This window comes from Clupea harengus, chromosome 10 (genome assembly GCF_900700415.2).
Source record: "Clupea harengus chromosome 10, Ch_v2.0.2, whole genome shotgun sequence".
Lineage (NCBI taxonomy): Eukaryota > Metazoa > Chordata > Actinopteri > Clupeiformes > Clupeidae > Clupea > Clupea harengus.
In genome coordinates, this window is record NC_045161.1 from 10,623,722 (window position 1) to 10,646,143 (window position 22,422).

The 22,422-nt window shown below is 41.7% G+C and overlaps 3 protein-coding genes and 1 long non-coding RNA gene across 4 annotated transcripts; 2 read left to right on the forward strand and 2 right to left on the reverse strand.

Annotated features, from left to right (window-relative positions):
* si:dkey-51e6.1 (uncharacterized protein LOC558617 homolog) lies at positions 1-1,336 on the forward strand. The gene is made up of 3 exons (XM_012835383.3): positions 1-198; positions 748-872; positions 1,125-1,336. The coding sequence occupies exons 1-3, from the start codon at positions 57-59 to the stop codon at positions 1,215-1,217; spliced, it is 360 nt and encodes a 119-aa protein (XP_012690837.1). The 5' UTR covers positions 1-56; the 3' UTR covers positions 1,218-1,336.
* A 4,891-nt stretch (positions 1,337-6,227) lies between these two features.
* LOC122133196 (vitelline membrane outer layer protein 1 homolog) lies at positions 6,228-7,199 on the reverse strand. The gene is made up of 2 exons (XM_042708801.1): positions 7,024-7,199; positions 6,228-6,429 (listed from the first exon to the last, which is right to left on the reverse strand). The coding sequence occupies exons 1-2, from the start codon at positions 7,174-7,176 to the stop codon at positions 6,313-6,315; spliced, it is 270 nt and encodes an 89-aa protein (XP_042564735.1). The 5' UTR covers positions 7,177-7,199; the 3' UTR covers positions 6,228-6,312.
* Positions 7,200-14,934: 7,735 nt separating this feature from the next.
* On the reverse strand, positions 14,935-16,302 carry LOC116222090 (vitelline membrane outer layer protein 1-like). The gene is made up of 3 exons (XM_031574849.2): positions 16,150-16,302; positions 15,340-15,452; positions 14,935-15,248 (listed from the first exon to the last, which is right to left on the reverse strand). The coding sequence occupies exons 1-3, from the start codon at positions 16,300-16,302 to the stop codon at positions 14,957-14,959; spliced, it is 558 nt and encodes a 185-aa protein (XP_031430709.1). The 3' UTR covers positions 14,935-14,956.
* Positions 16,303-21,886: 5,584 nt separating this feature from the next.
* On the forward strand, positions 21,887-22,422 carry LOC116222059. Its single transcript, XR_004164442.2, has 3 exons — positions 21,887-21,959; positions 22,106-22,192; positions 22,392-22,422. It is a non-coding gene; the product is annotated as an uncharacterized LOC116222059 (long non-coding RNA).

Below are 22,422 nucleotides of genomic sequence, written 5' to 3' on the forward strand. Positions count from 1 at the left end.
TGCGCTTGCGCGTGGATGGCAGGCAGCCAATCAAATGCAGGCTACTAGAAGGCGGAATGGCAGAAGCTCTGAGCAAAGTCCCCGACGTTGAAATAGATTCCGACGGAAAGTTCAAATACATACTGGTGAAGTTAAAAGTGAAAGATGGAGAGGCTCACAAAAACATTGTCAGAGGCACAAAAAGTGCAGAGTTCCACAGTAAGTTCGCACGCAATCGTCTGGCCACGAGCTTTCAATGTTACTGGCTGACTGAGCTGCAGCGTAGCCTACCTAAAATGACAACTAGGTTACTGCTAATAATATCAGTCGGCTTAATTATTTTTTTGCGGATAGTGAGGTGAAGATAAACAACCGATGAAATCCCATCAAGTGTTAGACAAATCTAAACGAGAAACTATTATGAAAGGATGTACTAAACGTTACATTAGAGACTATTTTCGGAGGTTGTTTCCTGGGTGCACGACTCCTGACATCGCGCCCTCTTAGCAACAAGAGGGCGTGATGTGAGGAGTCTAGTTACTCGCGTTGACTGGTTAATGTTTGCCTCAAATGTTTGCTAAAATAAGCTCAATGCAGATTACATCAATTTTGTAGGTACCTCTGCACCAAGTTATTTACATAAAGAATAATTAGGCTAATTTCTTAAACTTACAAGATAGCAGCGACTCGGCAACTTGCATTATTGCATTATAATCCGGAAGGTCACATGATGCCCATTTTATGTGTGTATTGAACTTGTCGTTGTAGACCACATCTTTGAGAAGGTGAATCCAGCCATGCAAGCCCTTGGGCTGGAATGTGTCTGTCTGGGAGGAGGCAAGATTGAGCATAACAATCAAGAGAAGAAGCTGCGAGTATTTGGGGAATCAACTGTAAGCATTAGTGAGGATGGCAGTAAATCCATCATTGCAAAAAGGCACTTTAAAAATATTTGAACTGAATGAAACAACACAGTCATGTAATTCTATATTCCTTTTTGCATTTATAATTTGTGGCATGGATTTGCTTCCATAATCCCATTGCTCAGAATATGCTCCTGGAATTCTAAACGTGCAATATTAAAATGTATTTTCTGCATGTATAACCTGGACCTGAACAATTTAGTTTTCCTTTGCTGTGTGCAGGGCTATGGAAAGGCTGATCATGCGGTGACGGTGGAGAAGCTGAAACCAGTATTCAAAGACTACGAAATAAGCTGGTCTGATGATAAGAAATAGGACTGAATGTTTTCACTGTATTTCTGTGGGGATTGCTAATCACGGGTGAAGCAATTTGAAAGAAAATAAATGTGTTGGTCCTGGGACTTGAGTAAAAAACAATAAAAGATATTGGCATATATTGTGTTTATTAATTCTCTTCTCTCAAAACACTAATTGCTTCAGTTGTTTTTTCCCTTCTAAACTCCAAGGGATAATATTTTGCACACTGAAATGATGGCCTACAAAGTTGTTTTGACTGAACTCATGATGCAGGGCAACAGTCCTCTTTATTTGCACAGTAGCCTAGTGGTTATTTATGTCAGCATGTCCCTCTTTCCTCTGGAAACTGTATGAGGAAAAATAACCTGCTTACGGGAAAATAGCTTGCTTCCTTTGACCTCACCAACCCCACTGGGCCAAACCAAGATGTATGGAGAGTGATTGCTTGTCATTTTTAGAGAAAGAAAAGCCTTGTAACAGTATTTTAAAGGTAATACACAGTTCAAACTATACACTAGTAGCTTTGCACATTTTAGATCACCTTATTCATGGAGTCAACCTTTGATCCAACAGTAGATATTTATGTCCCATGCACATGCTTCTTTTAGTTGTTTTGTGTTTTCATTGATTAGATGAGAACACCCACAACTACAGGGAAAGTACAGTAGAAAAATGTGTTTCTGTTCCTTTGTTTTCTCCTCTCAGCTCCACTTTCTGTTTCACAAGAACCAAAGCAAACATTTCTATCAGTTATTTCAATCATTTTTATCTGAGTAGACTGAGGCAACTATGAGTCTTCCTCAAAATATGCACTTAAGTCTAGACCCTGATACGTTCATAATGAGGCTGGGCCCAACGTTAAGCATCGAGCTTCCTCTCTTTAACCTGGCTGAACAATACCACTACTACTCTTGTATCCGGAGGTTTACTGAAGGAGCTTAGGGCTTGGACTTACCATGATTGGCTGGAAGAAAGCAGTCGTCAGACAGTCAGACAGGAAATTCTGGTGGTGATACCCCACACCCCTTAAGTTATGCTGTTAGCTAGAGTGTCAATGGAGTCAGTCGGTCACACAGGGGGGGGGTTAATACCCAAAATCTGATTCAGACTGAACAAAGTAATCGCATTCACATTCATAATACACATTCACAGGGTGTATTTGAAATTGCCACTCTGCCTTTGTCAGTTTCATAATCAGTACTATTATCACCTTCACTGTCAAACCTGACCTGTTCACAATACTTCAGTGTTCAGGGCACTGCCGTCTTTGGGCCCTTGTGCAGACTCCACATACCTCTGTAATGTGATGCACTCATATATCTTGCTCTTCCAGAAACAATAGTCAATGGGGAATCCTTGGATTTGTTCCCTTGTTTCCAATATGTTGGGTAAAAGCAAAAGATGGTGCATATTCCCCAGTGGTTGGTGTCACCTTCCAGAATGCTGTCATTGCTGCAGCGGAAGCAAACTTTGGTTGTGGCGGTGTCAGTTTAATGTTTTGTTTCTTTGATGTGGGTAAGGATGAATGTGTATACCTGTATGAAATACTTTTTAGAGAACCTCCCAGTAACTTTCCCATTGAAATTAAAATTGCTTCAGAACATTTGGACCTGTGACATGAATCCATAGGACACTATCCTCCTCTGGCCAGTAGTTACAACCATGCCATGTATCATATGCCCTGATAGATGGATAGATTGATAAACCTGTATTAATCCCCGTAGGGAAATTCAGGCATAATAGCAGCAAGGTAATAGGAATAATATATATAAATACAAATAAAAATAGTCCAGCTTCAGCCTCGTGTACTGATGTGCAGTAAACAATGATGAGATGTGTAACTAGTCTAACATTAATTGTGGATAACTGTTTGTCAGCTGTGTGGTGTATATACTGTATACATATACTATATATATTACAGCAGGCTATGTATAGTTTTTATTTAAAATACTACACACTCATAATAGGTCATGATTAGCCTGGATTTTAAGAAAGTTACCTGTCACTTATGTCTGTTAATTTCATTGTAACCAAAAAGAAAAAAGAAAGCTGGAGTGAGTGCCAGTTTATTGATAGATCTTGAGCTGATGGTTGAAATACTCCTCAGCATTTTGATCCACATACAGTGAAAATGGAGACTACTGTAGATCTATAAACCAAAAAGCTACTGTGAACTACTGAACTAATGGTTCTCATCATTCATGCATCATCATCAAGGTTACTTCACTAACAGCATCTGAATATGACATTATTCATTGCAGTGTCATCTCCACAGCCCTGTGGTCTCTCTACCCTGGTCACAATGCCACAGATTCCCCAAGAGCACTGACCACTCCACCTCCTCCAGCCACCCCATGATGCCAGCACCATGCAGAACCCATCCACCTCTGCAGTGGAACATGATACTGTTGGCAGCGGTGTCATCTGCTCTGCCCTGGCGACTTTCCACATGGAGATATTCACTGAAGGTATTCACAGCTGCACGTCTGGTCCACCTACCCCATCTACAAAAGAGTCACAAAGTCGGCTAATTTAACAGTAATTAATAGTCAAACAAGCCTCAAATTACGCTGACCACAGGTTATGAATCCACTGTCCGTACGACAATGACACGACTCTTTGATGGGTGCCTGCATAGAAGTCACACCCCATTACGTGCAGTGTAATCTCTCCCTGCCCTGTGCCCTTTCCACCTGAAGCAACAACCAAAAAGACAACCGACACCGACATCACACCCTCGTTGCCCCAGCGGCCTCCATTATAAGCCAGATGTTGCCCTCCTCGGCGGGAAAGTCCAAGGGAAGGGTGACCAGAAGAGCAAAGATAAGAGACATCCTTCCTCAATCCACAAAAGATGAACCTGGAATGGACATAGTTTGGCAGGACAGCACCATTGATAAATAACTTTAACCGGTCATCTTAAAATTCTTAAAGATACAAATGTTTTTTTAAAGTTATCATTATTTACATAAATGATTCATATTATTACTGATAGAATTAATTTAGAAACACTGATCATGACTTAAGAATGAATCAATCAAGTGCCTTGTCATTCTTACTGAATAAATATACTGATCTACAACTCCGGAGTTCTGATATAACTTGAGTGAATTTTTACCTAACAATTACATTTTGCTTTGAGACAAGAATTCCTGCAAAGGAGACGGAGAGCATTAGGAAACAAAGGGTTTGGCGGATTTAGCTTCCCTCTGAGGGAAAGGCCAAGGGAAGGATAACCAGAAGAGAAAAGATGAGTTTCATCCTTCCTCAACAAGCAAAAGATGAACCTGGGAAGGACAGATTTTTTTAGGACAACACCACTTAAATTTGATTTTAATTTTCACAACAGGTTACATTAAAAGTCCTCACTTTGCCAGTGTTATGGTAACAGACTGAATGCAAAGAGACAAAGTATTATAGCGATATCACAGTCAGGTGTATCTTTGGCTACCTATGCCAAGACGAAATTAGTTGTCTCCCGTCTGGTGTGACAAGACAAACAGTTCAATTGTTGTTATTCTCAGGATAAATCTATTTAAGATTGTTAAATGTGTTATTCAATAACAAAAAGCGTACATGTATTTCAATATGTTTACCACAAAGACAGTACAGGATATAAACAATGAAATCCATATTGAAGATATGCCAGTACGCTTCTCTTTCATCTGCTGCAGTCTGGGACTGAACCTGGGCTCTCTCTCGTCCTCCAAGATGAGAGTGAACCCATGCTTCTCTCTTATCTGCCAAGACATGAGCGAGCACGATATGCATATTGAATAAAAAGATACTTGTACACAACTCTTTGAACCACAGACAACAGTAAAGATAGCATATGGCATCTTCACAGCAGTGCTTTAAACTAATAAAACCGATTACAAAAATATGTCAAACAAATGAATAAATAAAACTACTGAAGCAACTGTTCCTACTGTCCAGGCCCACATGTTCAGCTGAACATTAAAGGCCTGCCTTGCACTCATCACTCAAGCAGCGGAAAAGATTGAATGAGTTAATCTGCTTGGCCTCTGGAGGAGATGCTGCCAAATGAATGACCTTTGACCTGCGGTCCATGTGTGACTCTCCAACACAAACGTTCAGCTGCAGCAGAGCCATGCCTTTGCTAAAACACCCTTCCCTCTGACACCTGAGATCAGACCACAACAATGGATCAGGTGGCTTTCAGTTGAACAGTTTCAAACCTAGCTTAATGGGTTCCACTTGCTCTACACGTATTAAATAAAGTGACAATCCTATACACAGTTTTGAACACCCAGTTGGCTTTAAGGGAAAAAAAACACGTTGTGAATCATTGTAGTCCGTAGGATGAGAGTACATTAAACTGGGTGCTTCCTGAATGTCAAAATGAGGGCAATGTAGTTATGTGAGGGAAGTTTTCATAAATGGACCAGACCAACGATTGACCAACCATCAGTATCTCGTCTCACAGACTAAAAACACAAGCCTAGACCATGGCACTAGCCTTGACCCACACGCAGAGGATGTGTGTGTGTGTGGTGTGACCAGTTACAAATGCAGTGCAGCGTAAATCAGAGTGGGTAATGCTTCAGACTCTTTATTGGGTACAAACAATAATTAACAGCATTTTACTGTAGAACTAGTCAGACAGCCAATGGAGAGAGGGCACCTACTGTGGATCTATGAACCAGAAAGCTACTGTTAACTGCTGAGGTACAGATTTTCATTGTACGGCATCATCCACATCCAGGTTACTTCACTAACAGCATCTAAATACGACATTATTCAGGGCAGTGTCATCTCTGTGCCAGCCCTGTGGTCTCTCCACCTTGGTCCTTAAGCCACAGATTCCCCTAGAGCACCGACCACTCCACCTCCCCCAGCCACCCCAGGACATGCCAGCACCAATCAGATTCCTTCCATTGGTGCAGCGGAATAGGATGTTGTTGGCAGCTGTGTCATCTCCTCTTCCCTGTGGACGTTCCACACGGAGCTTGAAGGACTGAAGATATGCACAGCCACAAGTCCGGTAAGAGGTCCACCTCCCCCATCTTTAAATACACAAGACATTATTTAATTAAGTGGTATTTGATCATCAGATGATAGCCTCAAATTATATTGACTACAGATTATGAACTTACTTTCCTTCCGATGACCGTATGATTCTCTTGACGTTACGGTTTTCTGTGTGTCGGCACAGGAGTCGGATCCCATTGAGAGCAGTATCATCTTTCCAGCCTTGTCTCCTTTCCACCTTAAGGAGCAACCAAACAACCAAAGGGCAATGGTGGAAGCATTCGAGAGAAGTAACATGATATTATCATGAATGTGCAGTTTATCAAGCCTCCGACATTTTTTTTTCTCTTAAATAAAAAACGTTGGGATTTTGAACGTCAAACTGTATGTTGGCTGGAATTCCAAGCCACTTTGTTTGTTTTCCAGTTGCAGAGACAGGACTGTGTACGAACACTAGCGTTGTTTTGAACACACACACAGAATTGTAGACTGTACTGACACTAACACTTTCCCAAATAGGTGATCACCTCAACCACAACCACCTGCTAGTCCTTTCAGCTGCCTCTGATAACTCCTTTCAAACAACTAAGTTTAGCATACTTTCATTTGTCAAAAGCTTTGTCAATCTTGCGCTGAAATCACACTTCAAATAATACAATTATACTTTAAACCATACAGTAAAGAACTCAACATCATAAATATTTGTCTTACTTACATGAGCTTACATTGTTGGGTTCAGTACACAATTACATGTTTTTTAATGTGTATTTTGTTTAGTTTTTTATTTGGTTTTGAATTAGTCTCCCCCATTAAAGGGCAACAAAGCACTCACCTTAAGACTGAAGCCAAAAGCCCGATAAGACCGGGGACACATCACTGTTCTACCCCAGCTGCCCCAGCGACCTCCATTGGGGACCCCGATGTAGCCTCCCTCTGAGTGAAAGGCCAAGGGAAGGATGACCAGAAGAGCAAAGATGAGTTTCATCCTTCCTCAACAAGTAAAAGATGAACCTGGGAACCTGATTTTAAATTTCACAACAGGTTACTTTAAAAGTCCTCACTTTGCAAGTGTTATGGTAACAGACAGAATGCAAAGAGACAAAAAGGAGATTAAAGTATGTATGTTATATGCAATAAAATAAGTATCACCTTCTACATACATGTTTTATATCATGTTTGATCATTATACATGAGTCATTGATTGATTATGTATTTACAATTTACATTAATGACAAAAAACAGGTAAGTGAAAATATGTTCAACATTGTAGTAGAGTTAAATTATCTAAGATCAAATGTCCATATGATTACAGCTTGTGACAAGTATTCTTGGAAAGGGCAGAAAAAGACCTGTAGCAGCAATTTCTAATTGCCTACCACGGGTGGCTGAGATGGATTTGGTTCTGACGCGTGTAGGAAAGATGAGAAGTAGAGGTGAGTCCAGTTGGTCCCTTTGACCGTTTATTGTAGAATGGTGGATAACAAGTTGTTGGAAATAAAATAAAAGATATTAAACTAAAGAGTCTTTCGTAAGGCACATGGTTCCTTTGCAAACGTCCTGGCACACGGTCAAAAAACTGTTGCCTTCCTCAGCCACGCCCAGATGCTCTGGCTGCTGGATTTTAAGGCCTTTCCCCCTTGGGCTCCACCTTCAGCCTCTCAGGTAAAGTTCAGGTGTCCTCTAGATGGGGTAAAAACACCTACGGCCATAGTGTCACTCATCCATTCTTACACACACACACACACACACACTTGCACATACTAATAAAGAGAGATAACATAAGAATCAACATAAAGGTTAATTTGGCTCCTACATACCGGCCCCTAATTGTGTTTGTAGAGGCAAAGACAATTATTTACATTACAAAGGAGCCATTTCTATTCGCAGTTTAGGTATTTTCAATCATTAGGCAATCTTATTATGATCTCAAAATATAAACTCAAAGTGAATAAATTCACTTATCTTGAACTCTTTCGGCGTTCATGGTTTTACCTTACAGTCATCACCCTCGAGCAGTAAACAGATTTTGGACACTGGCCTCTCCAGTACACTCGTCCTAGTTTGCAGCTTCACTACTGAACATAGGACATGCCTTACCATTCGGATGAGGCGTTCCCAGAACCCACCATGGTGAGAGGCAGTGGGGGGATTGAAGCTCCACTGAACTCCCTCCTTCCTTCCTTAGAGTTTGTTGGATCTTTCTGTGTTCCATGGCTTGAAGTGCTTCTCTCAGCTCTCTCTCTGCACCTACAAGGTTAGTGCCATGATCGGATCTCATGTGTTGTGCTGGGCCTCTTCGACACAAAAAACGTCTGATGGCATTGATGCACGAGTCTGTGGTTAAAGAACAGGCCACCTCCAGATGTACTGGTCGGCTGGTCATGCAGGTAAAGATGACGCCATACCTTTTCAGCATGCTCCTGCCCCTTCTCACCTCGAAAGGGCCGAAGTAGTCAAGACCAACGTTCGTGAATGGTGGCAAGTCTGTGACAAGTCTTTCACCTGGCAGATCAGCCATCTTTTGTTCACCAGGTTTTCCTCTGTTCTTTCTGCAAGTCACACAGTGAGAGAAAACCTTCCGTGCAGCAGTGTTTGCATTTACAATCCAGTATGTTTTTCGTACCTGGGATAGCATATGGTTCCTTCCTCCATGTCCAGTTTGAGCATGGATGTGGCGCAGGATCAGAGTGGACACGTGGTGGTCTTTGGCCAGAATGGCAGGGTGTTTCCTTTCCTCTGGCATTGCTGATCTCCTCAGACGCCCACCCACTCTGAGAATGCCACCATCCAGCATCGGATCCAGTCTGTAGATGCTGCTGCCTTTTCTCACACAGGATGCTCCCTCTTGCAGCATGCTGATTTCCTGTGGGAAACTTTGTCTCTGCACATAGGTAAGTATTGCATTTTCTGCTCCTTTTAGATCTTCAACTGTTATTGATTCTTTCATGCTAATCTTGACAGACCTTGTGTTTATTCTGTTTGCCCTTTGATACATATAGTCGTCCTTTGAGTCCTTTCTTTTCTGCACCAAGTGCCTCAATGCATCCTTCACCTTCATTATCCATGCAACAGCTACTCTCAACTTCAGCCAATCTGAAAAGTAATTGAGTAACTTGTCTGTGGGCCTTTCCTCACATGTCTGCATGATGGAATTAACTGTTACAGATTTTCTGACCTCTGGGTCATCCGTACAAAGCTGACTCCTGTCTATTGGTTCATTTGGCCAATCCTCTTCTGATGACCAGAGGAACTCTGGTCCACAGATCCATCTTTGATTCCTCATGAAGCTCTCTGCACTCACACCTCTAGAGCAGTTGTTAGGCATTGTCACCTTATCAGCTTTAAAAGGTAAGTTAATGCAGTAGTGACCCTCTATCACTTTAACAGATTCATTGGCAATGTTCAAGAACTTCTTGTCATCTACTGACATTTCACTCTTTTCATCATAGACTCTCTCATTGAAATCAGTGTTGTATTGACTCACCAGAAGTTCTTGCAGGTTAACCAGGGAGATCCTATTAGCAGTCACTGTGGCCTTGTCCACACCTTTACTGCATCCTCCCAATGGACCATTGACTACCCATCCTAGTAGGGTTCTTACAGCATAGGGCCCATCTTCTTGTGAGTTGATCACCTGCCAGGGTTCCATCAAATTTGCTGCATTCATGCCAATGAGTAAATCAATGCCAGAGTCTATTTGGGGTAATTGGACTTCACTGATATAAGGCCATTTCCTTAAATCCGCCTGTGTTGGGATGTCGTCCTTTGTCACCGGCATAGACCTTTGAGTGAAGACTTCAGGTAAAGGAAGGAAGTTGTTGCCTTCGAGTTCGCTCACTTCTAGACCTGACACCAACGTGCTCTTGACAGGCCGTTCTTGTGACATTGTTTTTAGCAAAACAGTTGTTGGTTTCCCTTCCAGGCTCAATTTCTGCGCCAGCCTCTCCGTGCAGAATGTTGCTGAACTGCCCGGATCGAGAAAAGCATAAGTTTGAATGATCCTGTTGCCTTTCACAGACTTCACTTGAACAGGTAAGATTGAAAGTGCACATTTAGAGTTCCCGGCCCCATTATGCCGACAAACATTGGACTTCACCTCTTTGATGTTCTCTGGTGGCTCTGCTGACTTTATGGTCTCACCTTTGACCTGAAAGTTGATGTGAAGCACACTGGGATGCATTCGGTTGCAGATGTTGCATGACAGACGCCCTGCATGGCAGTCTTTGCTTCTGTGTCCTGTACGCAAGCATACAAAACAGAGTGCCTTTTCCTGTAAAAGATTCAACTTTTCCCTGTGTGTTTTCTTCTTGAAGTCAGAGCAGTGCTCTAGACTGTGAGCACCATCACAGCAGAGGCATGGGGATTTGACATCACTGTCCATATTTGAGGTCACTGGAGTAGTTACTGCTGCCACATTAGCTGCATAACTAACCTTGGGCCTAAACATGGGCTTGCTTACCTCGGGCCTTTTACTCCTACTTGCAACTGACTCTTGGATATCTCCAAATACTGGGTTGGAACATATCTTTGCCTGTTTCTCAATGAACTGTACAAGATCTGCAAATGTAATCTTGCTGTTGCCATCCAGTTTCTCCTGAGCTTTAGTCCTCCACTTATCCCTAAACTTGAAGGGTAATTTCATGACTAAGGCTTTCAAGGTAGAGGCAACATTCAGTTCCTCCATGTAATCCAGCTTTGTCATGGCATTACAGCATCCTTTCAGAAACAAAGCATACTCATTCAAGGCCTTTGGGTCTTCAGGCTTCAGGATAGGCCAACTAAGAGCTTTCTCAATGTAAGCGGTGGAAATGTTATACTCATTGCCGAAATGTTCATGCAATAAGCGTTTGGCTCTGAGATAACCCTGATCTCCATCCATATGCTGACAGCTTTTTACTAGATCCCTAGCTTGGCCCTTTGTATATTGTTCAAGGTAAAACAATCTGTCTTGTCCATTGTCTGTTTTACTCTCAATGTTATGTTCAAAGGAGTTCATAAATGACCTAAACTCTAAGATATCTCCATCAAAGACAGTAACCCTTTTAGGTGGCAATGTAGATAATTGCTGCTGTCTAAGAAGCATAGACGTGATTTCGTTTTGTCTATTCAAGATCGCAATTAGATTACTGGGAGCTACATTGTCCTGTAACGACCTGACCTGCTCTTGTTCAGGCAGCATAGGATCTGCCTGGGAGATTACAAGATCATCAACCAGCGGTCTGTATTCTGTACTGAGCTCAACTTTGTCAGAGTGATCAATGGCTTTCTCCCTAATAGGTTTCAAAATAGCATTACCTCGAGTTGCACGATCTGCCTGCATATTCAATGCAGACTGTGACCTTTGAGCTGGACCTACGGCCTCTGGGGTTTCCTGGAGTAACCAATGTCCTATATGGTCACCCAGTTCACCTTGTCTGCTGCTTGCTTGAAACAAAGGTACGTGTTTCGCTCTATCCTTTGGTCGAACAATCCTTTCTTCAAGCATGTTGGTTGTGAGAGCCACTTGTTGCAGTGTGTCCATGTTGGCGAGTTCCAGGTTCCTTTCCTCGAAGTACGCGTTCATGCCATCAGCTGGGGTAGAAGCCACTTGCTCCTCAGCACCAGCATACACTGCAAGCTTGGCATTTGTAGCAGACAATTCAGCCTCAAAATTCAAAGCCTCCATTTGCCTTCTAATTTCTTCTCTTTCCTTGGATAAAAGTTGTTCTTTTTCTTCTAAAGCATGCCTTTCTTTCATAGTAGCAGCCTTGGCTAAAAGTGCTGCCCTCTCAGCCTGTGCTACCAGACGAGCTGAGGATGAACTTGATCTTGAACTTTTAGATCCCCTACTAACTGAAGAGATGCTGTCCTTGGGACCAATTTCATCTTCTTTCTCTGCTGGTGGTGCAACTACAGGACAAGATTTAATCCATTTATCAGCCCCTTTCCTAAACTCCTCAATAACAATCCTCTTCGGTTCATACCACTGTCCTGTGTCTGTAACACATTCATCCTTTGACAGAAGCTCTTGATATTGTTTGTGCAATTCATCAAACTCCTCCAACACCTCTGTATATTTCTGTAGGTTCTCCTTTACTTGCTCCAGGTTTGCTGGATCAGACATGAGTTCCCTCATCTTATTCATTTTGCGAGTCAAAGCAGCCAATTTATTCTTTCTAACTTGTTTTGCTTCTTTCTTCTTATTTTCTAACTCAAACATTTCTTTTTGCTTTTCAGAGTCAACAGAAGTAACCGCATGGTCCGCCATATTGGAAACTGAACCTCTTTTCTCAACTTGACAAACTTAAAAGTCCTTTTTCTTCAAAAATATAACTCAATAATCCACAAAAGTGATTCTTCTTAAAACAATAAACAAGATTCCTTTCAAAGTTTTTTCGTAAACATACCGATTGCTGCGGATTCACTTGGATTCAACCTTCCACTCCAGAGTGGCACATGCCCTTGAATTCACACTCCCTTTGTTCCAGTATCCAATGCTGCTTTCTTCAAAGTACATCCATCCAAGGTAGTTTTTTGACTAATTGTAGCAGCAATTTCTAATTGCCTACCACGGGTGGCTGAGATGGATTTGGTTCTGACGCGTGTAGGAAAGATGAGAAGTAGAGGTGAGTCCAGTTGGTCCCTTTGACCGTTTATTGTAGAATGGTGGATAACAAGTTGTTGGAAATAAAATAAAAGATATTAAACTAAAGAGTCTTTCGTAAGGCACATGGTTCCTTTGCAAACGTCCTGGCACACGGTCAAAAAACTGTTGCCTTCCTCAGCCACGCCCAGATGCTCTGGCTGCTGGATTTTAAGGCCTTTCCCCCTTGGGCTCCACCTTCAGCCTCTCAGGTAAAGTTCAGGTGTCCTCTAGATGGGGTAAAAACACCTACGGCCATAGTGTCACTCATCCATTCTTACACACACACACACACACTTGCACATACTAATAAAGAGAGATAACATAAGAATCAACATAAAGGTTAATTTGGCTCCTACAAGACCTGAAAAGCAGGCAGAGGCCTTGGGTTGCCGTTTACCTGCAGCAGAAAAGGTCCACTAAGATCTTCTGGATGTTGTGATAAAGGTGACGAGCAGCAGTAGTCCTTTTATATCCCTTTGGGCAGATAGTCAAAGTCAATATTTCAAGGAATGTTTTTCATGTTCACTGGAAAGAAGATTTGGTTCAGTAAGAATTATAAACAGGTGTGACAAGACAAACAGTGTCTGTAACTGGATTGCCGCCGTACACACTCTGGCTATGTGGCCTGCTTTATTACAACGCATGCAGATAGGTTTACCATCCGCCTGATACCTGTAGGGTCTAGGGCGAGGAGCTGGTGGCTGATGAGTGGAACTGAAGGACTGAAGGTGAATGCCAGTTGCCTTTGCTATAACACCCTTCCCTCTGACACCTAAGATCAGACCACAACAATGGATCAGGTGGCTGTCAGTATGTGAGAAGGTGAAATTCCCCCTTTTCACCGTGGCAAAGACTTGGGACTTGGGTCTCCCCCTCTGGAATGGTTGGGTCCGGGCTCCCCGCATCAATGCTTGGAGCTAATGGGACCAATTGAGCCCAAGGGGCTGCCCTATTTAAAGGGTCACTCACTCCATGAGGAGAGAGCTTCTTGGAAGAGACAGGAATGAGAGGCCATAAAAAGGTGTAAGTGCAAACAAACACTTCCCTGCTGTGAAGTTTTGGGTATCTAGATGTGTTGATACTGTTACTTTGTGCTTTGTTTTTGTGCCTAGTTTCTGTGCCTTGTTTTGTGCATGTACTTAGTTTCTGGGCCTAGTCTGGGCCCAAGAGTGTGCCGGTATTGGGCCTAAATCGGCCAAGCAGGTGCCTAGGGGGCATAGTTTCTTGAGTTACTGTGAGTACTGTCTGTATTTAGATTTTTGCTTGTGTGTTTTGTGGGCACATGTTTTGGGGGCTGATACCGAAGAGTTCCCCCTTTTGTAAATAAATATATATATTTTTTATAAGAGCCACCATCTCCTGCACCCTTCTTCCCAACTACACCACCCAGTTCAGTTGCCACATCCCAAAAACGTGGGGTGACCGCCTCGGTCCCTTACACAGTAGAACAGTTTCCAACCCAACTTAATGGGTTCCACTTGCTCTACACATATTAAATGAAGTGACAATCCTATATACAGTTTAGAACAATAAGTTGGCTTTAAGGAAAGAAAACACGCTGTGCATCATTGTAGTCAGTAGGATGAGACTACATTAAACTGGGTGCTTCCTGAATGTCAAAATTACTGCAATGTAGTAATGTGAGGGAAGTTCATGAATTTCATGAATGGACAAATTCATGAATGGACCAGACCAACAACAACAGAACCATAATTTCCTCTAGCTCTCAGTAGGCCTAACTACGCATAACTAGAGATGGAGTGACAACTTGAAGACAGTGCATCTCGTCTCAGACTAAAAGCACCAGCCTAGACCAAAGCATTAGCCTTGACCAACACGCAGAGGATGTGTGTGTGTGTGTGTGTGTGTGTGTGTGTGTGTGTGTGTGTGTGTGTGGTGTGACCAGTGACAAATGCAGTGCATTGTAAATCAGAGTGGGTAATGCTTGAGACTCTTTATTGATAGAATTGAAGATGATGATAGAAACAATAATTAACAGCATTTCACTGTAGAACCAGTCAGACAGCCAATGGAGGGAGGGCACCTACTGTGGATCTATAAATCAGAAAGCTACTGTTGACTGCTGAGGTACAGCTTTCCATTGTACGGCATCATCATCATCATCATCCAGGTTACTTCATTAACAGCATCTAAATATGACATCATTCAGGGCAGTGTCATCTCCCCCGCCCTGTGGTCTCTCCACCCTGGTCATAATGCCACAGATCCCTCTCGAGCACCGACCACTCCATCCCCCCCAGCCACCCCAGGACATGCCAGCACCAGACATAACCCTTCCATTGGTGCAGCGGAACCTGATGTTGTTGGCAGCGGTGTCATCTACTCGTCCTCCTTTGGGACGTTCCACACGGAGATTGAAGGACTGAAGATATCCACAGCCACAATTCTGGTAAGAGGTCCACCTCCCCCATCTTTAAAATAAACAAGACATTATTTAATTAAATGGTATTTGATCATCAGATGATAACTTTAAATGATATTGACTACAGATTATGAATTTACCGTTGTTCTGATGACCATATGATTCTCTGGATGTTACGGTTTTCTGTGTGTCGGCACAAGAGTCGGATCCCATTGAGTGCAGTGTCATCTCCCGAGCCTTGTTTCTTTTCCACCTTAAGGAGCAACCAAACAACCGAAAGGGTAATGGTGGGAGCAGTCGAGAGAGGTAACATGATATCATGAATGTGCAGTTTATCCAGCCTCCGACACTCCTTTTTTTTCTCTTAACAAAACCGTTGGGATTTTGAACGTCAAACTGTATGTTGGCTGGAATTCCAAGCCACTTTGTTTGTTTCCCAGTTACAGAGACAGGACTGTGTACGAACACCAGCGTTGTTTTGAACACACACAGAACGGACCACTAGAGGACCGTGGGGAGCAATTAGCTGAATTTGACAAAGAGTGTATTGGATTAGAATTGCGGACTGTACTGACACTAACACATTCCCAAGTAGGTGATTACCTCAACCAGAGAACCTTATGGTCCTCTCTGCTAGTCCTTTCAGCTGCTCTCTGATAACTCCTTTCACACAACTAAGTTTAGCATACTTTCATTTGTCAAAAGCTTTGTCAGTCTTGTGCAGAAATGTATAAAAGCTGAAATGTATTAACTTTATCACACTTCAAATAAGACAATTATATTTTAAATCATACAGTAATGAACTCATCATCATACATTTTTGTCTTACTTACACAAGCTTGTCATTTTTGGGTTCAGTACACAATAACATGTTTTTTAATGTGTATTTTGTTTAGTTTTTATTTTGTTTTTGAATTAGTCTCGCCCATTAAAGGCAACAAAGCACTCACCTTAAGACTGAAGCCAAAAGCCCGATAAGATTTGGGACACATCACCATTCCACCCCAACTGCCCCAGGGACCTCCATTGGTGACCGAGATTTGGCTTCCCTCTGAGGGAAAGGCCAAGGGAAGGATCAGCAGAAGAGCAAAGATGAGTTTCATCCTTCCTCAACCAGTAAAAGATGAACCTGGGAAGGACAGAATTTTCCAGGACACCACTTAAATATGATTTTAAATTTCACAACAGGTTACTTTAAAAGTCCTCGTTGTGTGTTGTGTGTTATGGTAACAGACAGAATACAAAGAGACAAAAAGGAGATTAAAGTATGTATGTTATATGCAATAAAATAAGTATCACCTTCTACATACATGTTTTATATCATGTTTGATCATTATACATGAGTCATTGATTGATTGTGTAGGCTATTTACAATTTACATGAATGGCAAAAAACAGGTACGCGAAAACATGTCGGACATAGAGTTTCATTATCTTAGATTACTGTCCATATGATTCCAGCTTGTGACAAGTATTCTTGGAAAGAGCAGAAAAAGATACGAAAAGCAGGCAGAGGCCTTGGGTTGCTGTTTACCTGCAGCAGAAAAAGTCCTCTGAGATCCTGTGGATGCTGTGATGAAGATGACGAGCAGCAGTAGTCCTTTTATATCCCTTTGGGAAGATAGTCAAAGTCAATATTTCAAGTTTTTTTTTCATGTTCACTGGAAAGAAGATTTGGTTCAGTAAGAATTATAAACATTTACTTCTGAGTAATAGTGATTACATATTTGTATCAAGATTAAAAACAACATTTGACACTGATGCCAGACAGTTGGCCCTTGTCAAGTGTGACAAGATAAACAGTGGACGGATCAGTGGAAGATCAAATCCATGACCTCACGCTATGTACCTGCCAAACTACATATCTTCACATGAATATCACAAAGATGACCAGCAGTTGTGAAAAAGTGGCCACTCAGAACTTAGTAAAGTAAGACACATTTTGAATTTAACAAACAACAAAAAGCTTTTAAAAGACTTTACTTAGGTCCTTGCACATTGCACTGGTTCAGAAGAAAATCTCTCCCACTTCCAAACCCTGGCCATTTTGATGAGCAAGAGTGGGTGTGGACAACAGTAAAGATAGCGTATGGCATCTTCACAGCACTGCTTTAAACTAATAAAACCGATTACATTAAACAAGGTGACATTAAATATGTCAAACAAATGAATAAAAAAAACTACTGAACCAACTGTTCCTACTGTCCAGGCCCACAGGTTCAGCTGAACATTAAAGGCCTGCCTTGCACTCATCACTCAAGCAGCGGAAAAGATTGAATGAGTTAATAGAGACTGCCAAATCAATAACCTTTGACCTGCGGTCCATGTGTGACTCTCCAACACAAACGTTCAGCTGCAGCAGAGCCATGTGTTGAAGGTGAATGCCAGTTGCCTTTGCTAAAACACCCTTCCCTCTGATACCTGAGATCAGAACACAACAATGGATCAGGTGGCTTTCAGTTGAACAGTTTCAAACCCAGCTTAATGGGTTCCACTTGCTCTACACGTATTAAATGAAGTGACAATCCTATATACAGTTGGGATTGTCACAACCAGTTGGCTCTAAGGAAAGAAAACACGTTGTGCATTATACCTAACAATTTCTACAAGCCTCCTAAAACTATTTAGATCACCGATTCATATCAGCGTCAATGTAGTCAGTAGGATGAGACTACATTAAACTGGGTGCTTCCTGAAGGTGAAAATGAGTGCAGTGTACTAATGTGAGAAAAAGTTTTCATAAATGGACCAGACCAACAACAAAATGTTTTCCTCTAGCTCTCACTAGGCTTCACTACGCATAACTAGAGATAGAGCGGCAGCTTGAAGACAGTGCATCTCGTCTCACAGACTAAAAACAAAAGTGAAGCCAAAGCAATAGCCTTGACCCACACGCAGAGGATGTGGAGGATGTGGCTTGATGGAGTCCTGCTTCCGCTACATGAGCTTACTTTTTCCCGCTGGCAAACCCCTGGGGCTTTGGAGAATAATAGAGCGACACCAGAGGCGGCAGACATCGGAACATGGAGATGTTATCACCAGCATGACTCCTGCATAACATCTACACGCTTGGCCCCATTTAAAAACAATTCTTCATACATGTTTTAGACTATCTAGTTTTATCCCACTCATTATTTAATCATGCACATACAACTTCCTTGTACTCTTGTACTATAAAGCCTGAACGCTTTGCCTCATTAAAAAATTAAAACAAATTCTCATGTAGATGTGATCCAGTTTTATTCCAATCATCATTTCATCATCCTAATACAACTTCCTTGTACCTTGTTCCTAATACCTTATCTTATTGTGCCTCCTGATATCTCTATAAAACCTGTAATAAAACTGATCAATCTCTCATATGGAAACCTCATCTGAAGTACATTCACCCATCCAGCATTGACACCTAATTTCCTCATCCTACCAAGTAAGAAGAGGCGTGGTCTCTGTCTTCTCGTAAATGCTTTGATTTTGGCAGGAAGACCCCTTTGTGGCCTCATCATGCTGCTGGACACTCTCCCGGTATTCCATTCCAGATGATGGCCGAGCATTTTTAACAGTTCAAGCTCCTCTGACAGGAACACTCTGGCTTATTTCCGACCGGTAATCTTAACAGCTAATTACAATCTCTTTTGAACTCTGGATATAGGAGTGATTCTTCAGATAAGGACCTGTGACGGTAACTCATTTAGAATGGTTGTCTGATCTTGGACATTGTCCAGCAGTATCTGAATGTGTTTTAAAGGAAAACGGTGCAATGTCAATACTTGTGATTAGTAATGCATTAATCACATGGTCAACCTTGATGAGAAAAAAACACAATTATATTAATAAACACAGCCCCATGGCAAAATTCTTGTCCTAATACATCAGACACAACTATACAAGAAAGCATCTATCGATAAGTTAGCTATCGATAGGTGCTATCGATAAGTTAGCTGCCTTTGAGGAGTAAGGCCCTCTTGTTGCTGTGCAACACTCTTCTCTTGAGTAAAAAGAACTTCATTTAGGAGTTTGGAGGCTGACCCACAGACTGAAACATGACAAATGAAACATACCTGATGTTACAATGTTAAAACTGAGTCACTACAAACCCTAACAAACCAATTAGTTAACCAGGAATAAATGAAGGAGACCAACAACAACAGCAACAAAAGGTGAATGGAGTTCAAATACAGGGGATGTTGATCGCTGGTTGGTCACAGCTGCTGTTACATATAGTGTCAGCAGGCAAAATATGTATGCCAAATGGTTTCAGGGGAACCCCAAGAATTGCTATTTCATACCAAGCCCCTCACAGAGTGGAGCTGTGGAAGCCTAACGTATGAATCTTCTCAATCTGCTATACTGTAATAGTTGAGTCAGTCCTCTCTATTTGTCTCTCGATCTCTTTCTGTATTTCGCCTCAAATTTGTGAAAATTGACTTTCACCCAGCAATTTGGAGGACTGAACTAAAACAAAAGGTCACCGGTTTGATCTTAATACACAACGATACTGTCTGTAGTGGCACCAGTCCTGTGATGATGCAACAGCCTCACAGTGTGTTTGAGTAAGTGTACGTTACGTAAACGCTTGTGTGTTTGTGTAGTCATACATGTAACTGAAGATGTATTTGTTTTTTGATCTCTGATCATGAAATTGTACATATAACACCATTGAGATGATAAGACAAACATTTCCCACAGACACACCTCCCATTGCATACACCTAGTGGAACACAGATATACACCTAATTACATTCATTCACTCATCTTTTTTCCAAATGTCTTCAAAAGTACAAAAACATCCCTTTTAGTTTGCAGTGAGGTGTTTTTATTCATTCAATAGTGGACGAATGCCCTTGATGCCAAGTTGTTTGAAAGATCACTTCAAGACATAAAACCAAGGAATGCACTTTTTTCCCTATTGCCTTTGATGGTGAGTCCTTATCAACCGCAAATTCACATTTAATAATAATAATAATAATAATAATAATAATAATAATAATAATAATAAACTTTATTTGTATAGCACCTTTCATACAAAACAATGCAGCTCAAAGTGCTTAACAGCAAAGAAGCACTACAATGTTTCTACACAACGTCAACGTTATTCATTAATTTGCATATTAAAGGAGTATTGGGAGAAATTGCAAGGGTGAGCATACCATCTAAATCTACGCAATGCCTTCCCATTTAATTGTTCTCATGATGTTTCCATCTAGATTCATGCATCAAGCATAGTTGGGTTGCATTTGATGTAAATAGTTGCTTATCAGTAAATACAGACTCTCTTTGGGACTTTAGTCTTTAGACCATGCAAGTCTGTGGGCTACTGTAGCCTATGAAATAGCTTACATTAAGTCGCTACACACAGTACTCTTCTGATAACCTCTTGCTGGTTTTAGGCACGTTTTTGGCCTATGTCACTTTTAGTCCAAAATATAGACTTTGCTGGATGTCACACACACAGAATGGAACTAGTGCTTTGCCCAGTGCCCTACTTTGAAGACGCACTCAAAATACAGAGCAAATGCATTTTGTCATGAACTATGCTTTTACTAGCTCTCCCAAATAAAATTGCAGATTAAATTGTGTGTGTGTGTGTGTGTGTATGTGTGTGAATAGGCTCATATTTTGGGCGTGCTGTTGCATTGCATCCAGGTGTGGTGAAGTGTCCCTCTCCATCTCCCTCTTTCTATTTGACCAGGGATCATTTTCCTTGCTGTAGAAAGATGATCTGTCACATGAAGGTCAGTGTTTAATGTTGTCATGAGACCATGCACCCTTCTCATCTTTTTCATCAACCTGTTTACTCGGTTCATCTAGGACTGGTCGGAAATGGCTATAAAAGACACAGTTGCTTCTCATTGTCATGACTTTTCCAGAAGCTCCGAGAGAACTCTTAGTAGGTGAGCACTTACTCCCATTCTCTGCTTCTTATGTCAACGCTCTCACTAATCACTCTTTCAAGTGCTGATGTTTCATAGTCTGTCTGTGTCTCCCTCTCACTCACTCTCTTCCATAATCTGTTTCATAGTCTGTCTCTCTCTCTCGCTGTGTGTGTGTGTATGTGTGTGTGTGCATGTGTATGTGTATGTGCATATATGTGTGTTTTAGAATTACCCAAATTTGCCATGCGGTTTCTCATCGTCCTCTATGCCGTGTTTGTCCTCAGCTTGGCAACAGGTAAAATTGAAAAAGGGGGACGGGATGCACTTTGTGTAACAGTAACATTTTGTATTCTAATTTGTGACATTCTGAGAGTCTCCGGACCGTAAAGTAATGTTATATACAGGAATGGATGATAAGCACAAATACTATGTCTATCCTGAGCACTGTTACCTCAATCACTATCATTGCTGAAACACTTCTGAAGGGATCTTACTGCCAATATCATATCAAGTGTGTATTAGATTTAGGTCACTGCTAGCAGAGCTCTGCAGACAGCAAATATGGAATTAGCAGTGAGGACAATATTTCTTCACACTTCATTTTACTATTTCCCACAGGTGTGGTTAATGGAGCTCCTCGTTTACTAGGTATCGTTAAGAAATTTCAGCTCATTAACCCCAAAATACACTGTACTGTGTTTTCTATGCAATATTCTAATGAGAACACTACACAGGATTTTCTATTCAGCTGTTGCCAAGTTAGCTGCGTTTAGTGGATCCCTTGACTGTTTTGCTGTGATGGTTCCCATCATGTAGGGTTGTCTAAAATGACAGACACCGTGACTGATGACCTGACCAAAAGTGAAGACGCTACCTCTGACTCTTCAGGTAAGATGTCCTGGTAGCAGGGACCAGATTGTAACCTCCAAGGAAGAAGTGTCAGTAACACTGGTCTGTGTATCACACTGCAGTCACCAGGGTATGCTGTTTTTAGTTCTTCTGTGCTAAGCTTGTTCTTGTCTGTGTGTTGCCAGTGGGGAAGCAGGAGGAAGAAATGGACGACGCCCTTGGTTTTGACGACGAGGCAGCTGAGATGGAAGAAGCTCCTGCAGACACTCCAGGTAGGCTATTGCCAAGCCAAGTGTGTTTGGTGTATTTGGAACACCATTAAATACTTCCTACGCCACAATATAATTAGAGATGGTTGCGAAGATTGAAATAATCTGCACACCCACTAAACACACACTTTATTTCGCTCCTGGCTTGTAAGTCTGAATAGTCACTTCAAGATGTGACTGTTTTGCACTGATATCTTTGCAGAGCCTGCTGAGTTTGAAGAGGAAGTGACTGA

Coding starts and splice junctions, on each gene's coding strand:
- LOC122133196 (XM_042708801.1), bottom strand. CDS start 7,176: ATGAAACTCATCTTTGCTCTTCTGGTCATCCTTCCCTTGGCCTTTCAC. Junction 6,430..7,023: donor CTTTTGGCTTCAGTCTTAAG/GTGAGTGCTTTG, acceptor TTGCTCCTTAAG/GTGGAAAGGAGACAAGGCTG.
- si:dkey-51e6.1 (XM_012835383.3), top strand. CDS start 57: ATGGCAGAAGCTCTGAGCAAAGTCCCCGACGTTGAAATAGATTCCGAC. Junction 199..747: donor AAAAAGTGCAGAGTTCCACA/GTAAGTTCGCAC, acceptor TTGTCGTTGTAG/ACCACATCTTTGAGAAGGTG. Junction 873..1,124: donor GAGTATTTGGGGAATCAACT/GTAAGCATTAGT, acceptor TGCTGTGTGCAG/GGCTATGGAAAGGCTGATCA.
- LOC116222090 (XM_031574849.2), bottom strand. CDS start 16,302: ATGAAACTCATCTTTGCTCTTCTGCTGATCCTTCCCTTGGCCTTTCCC. Junction 15,453..16,149: donor CTTTTGGCTTCAGTCTTAAG/GTGAGTGCTTTG, acceptor TTGCTCCTTAAG/GTGGAAAAGAAACAAGGCTC. Junction 15,249..15,339: donor ATATGGTCATCAGAACAACG/GTAAATTCATAA, acceptor TTTATTTTAAAG/ATGGGGGAGGTGGACCTCTT.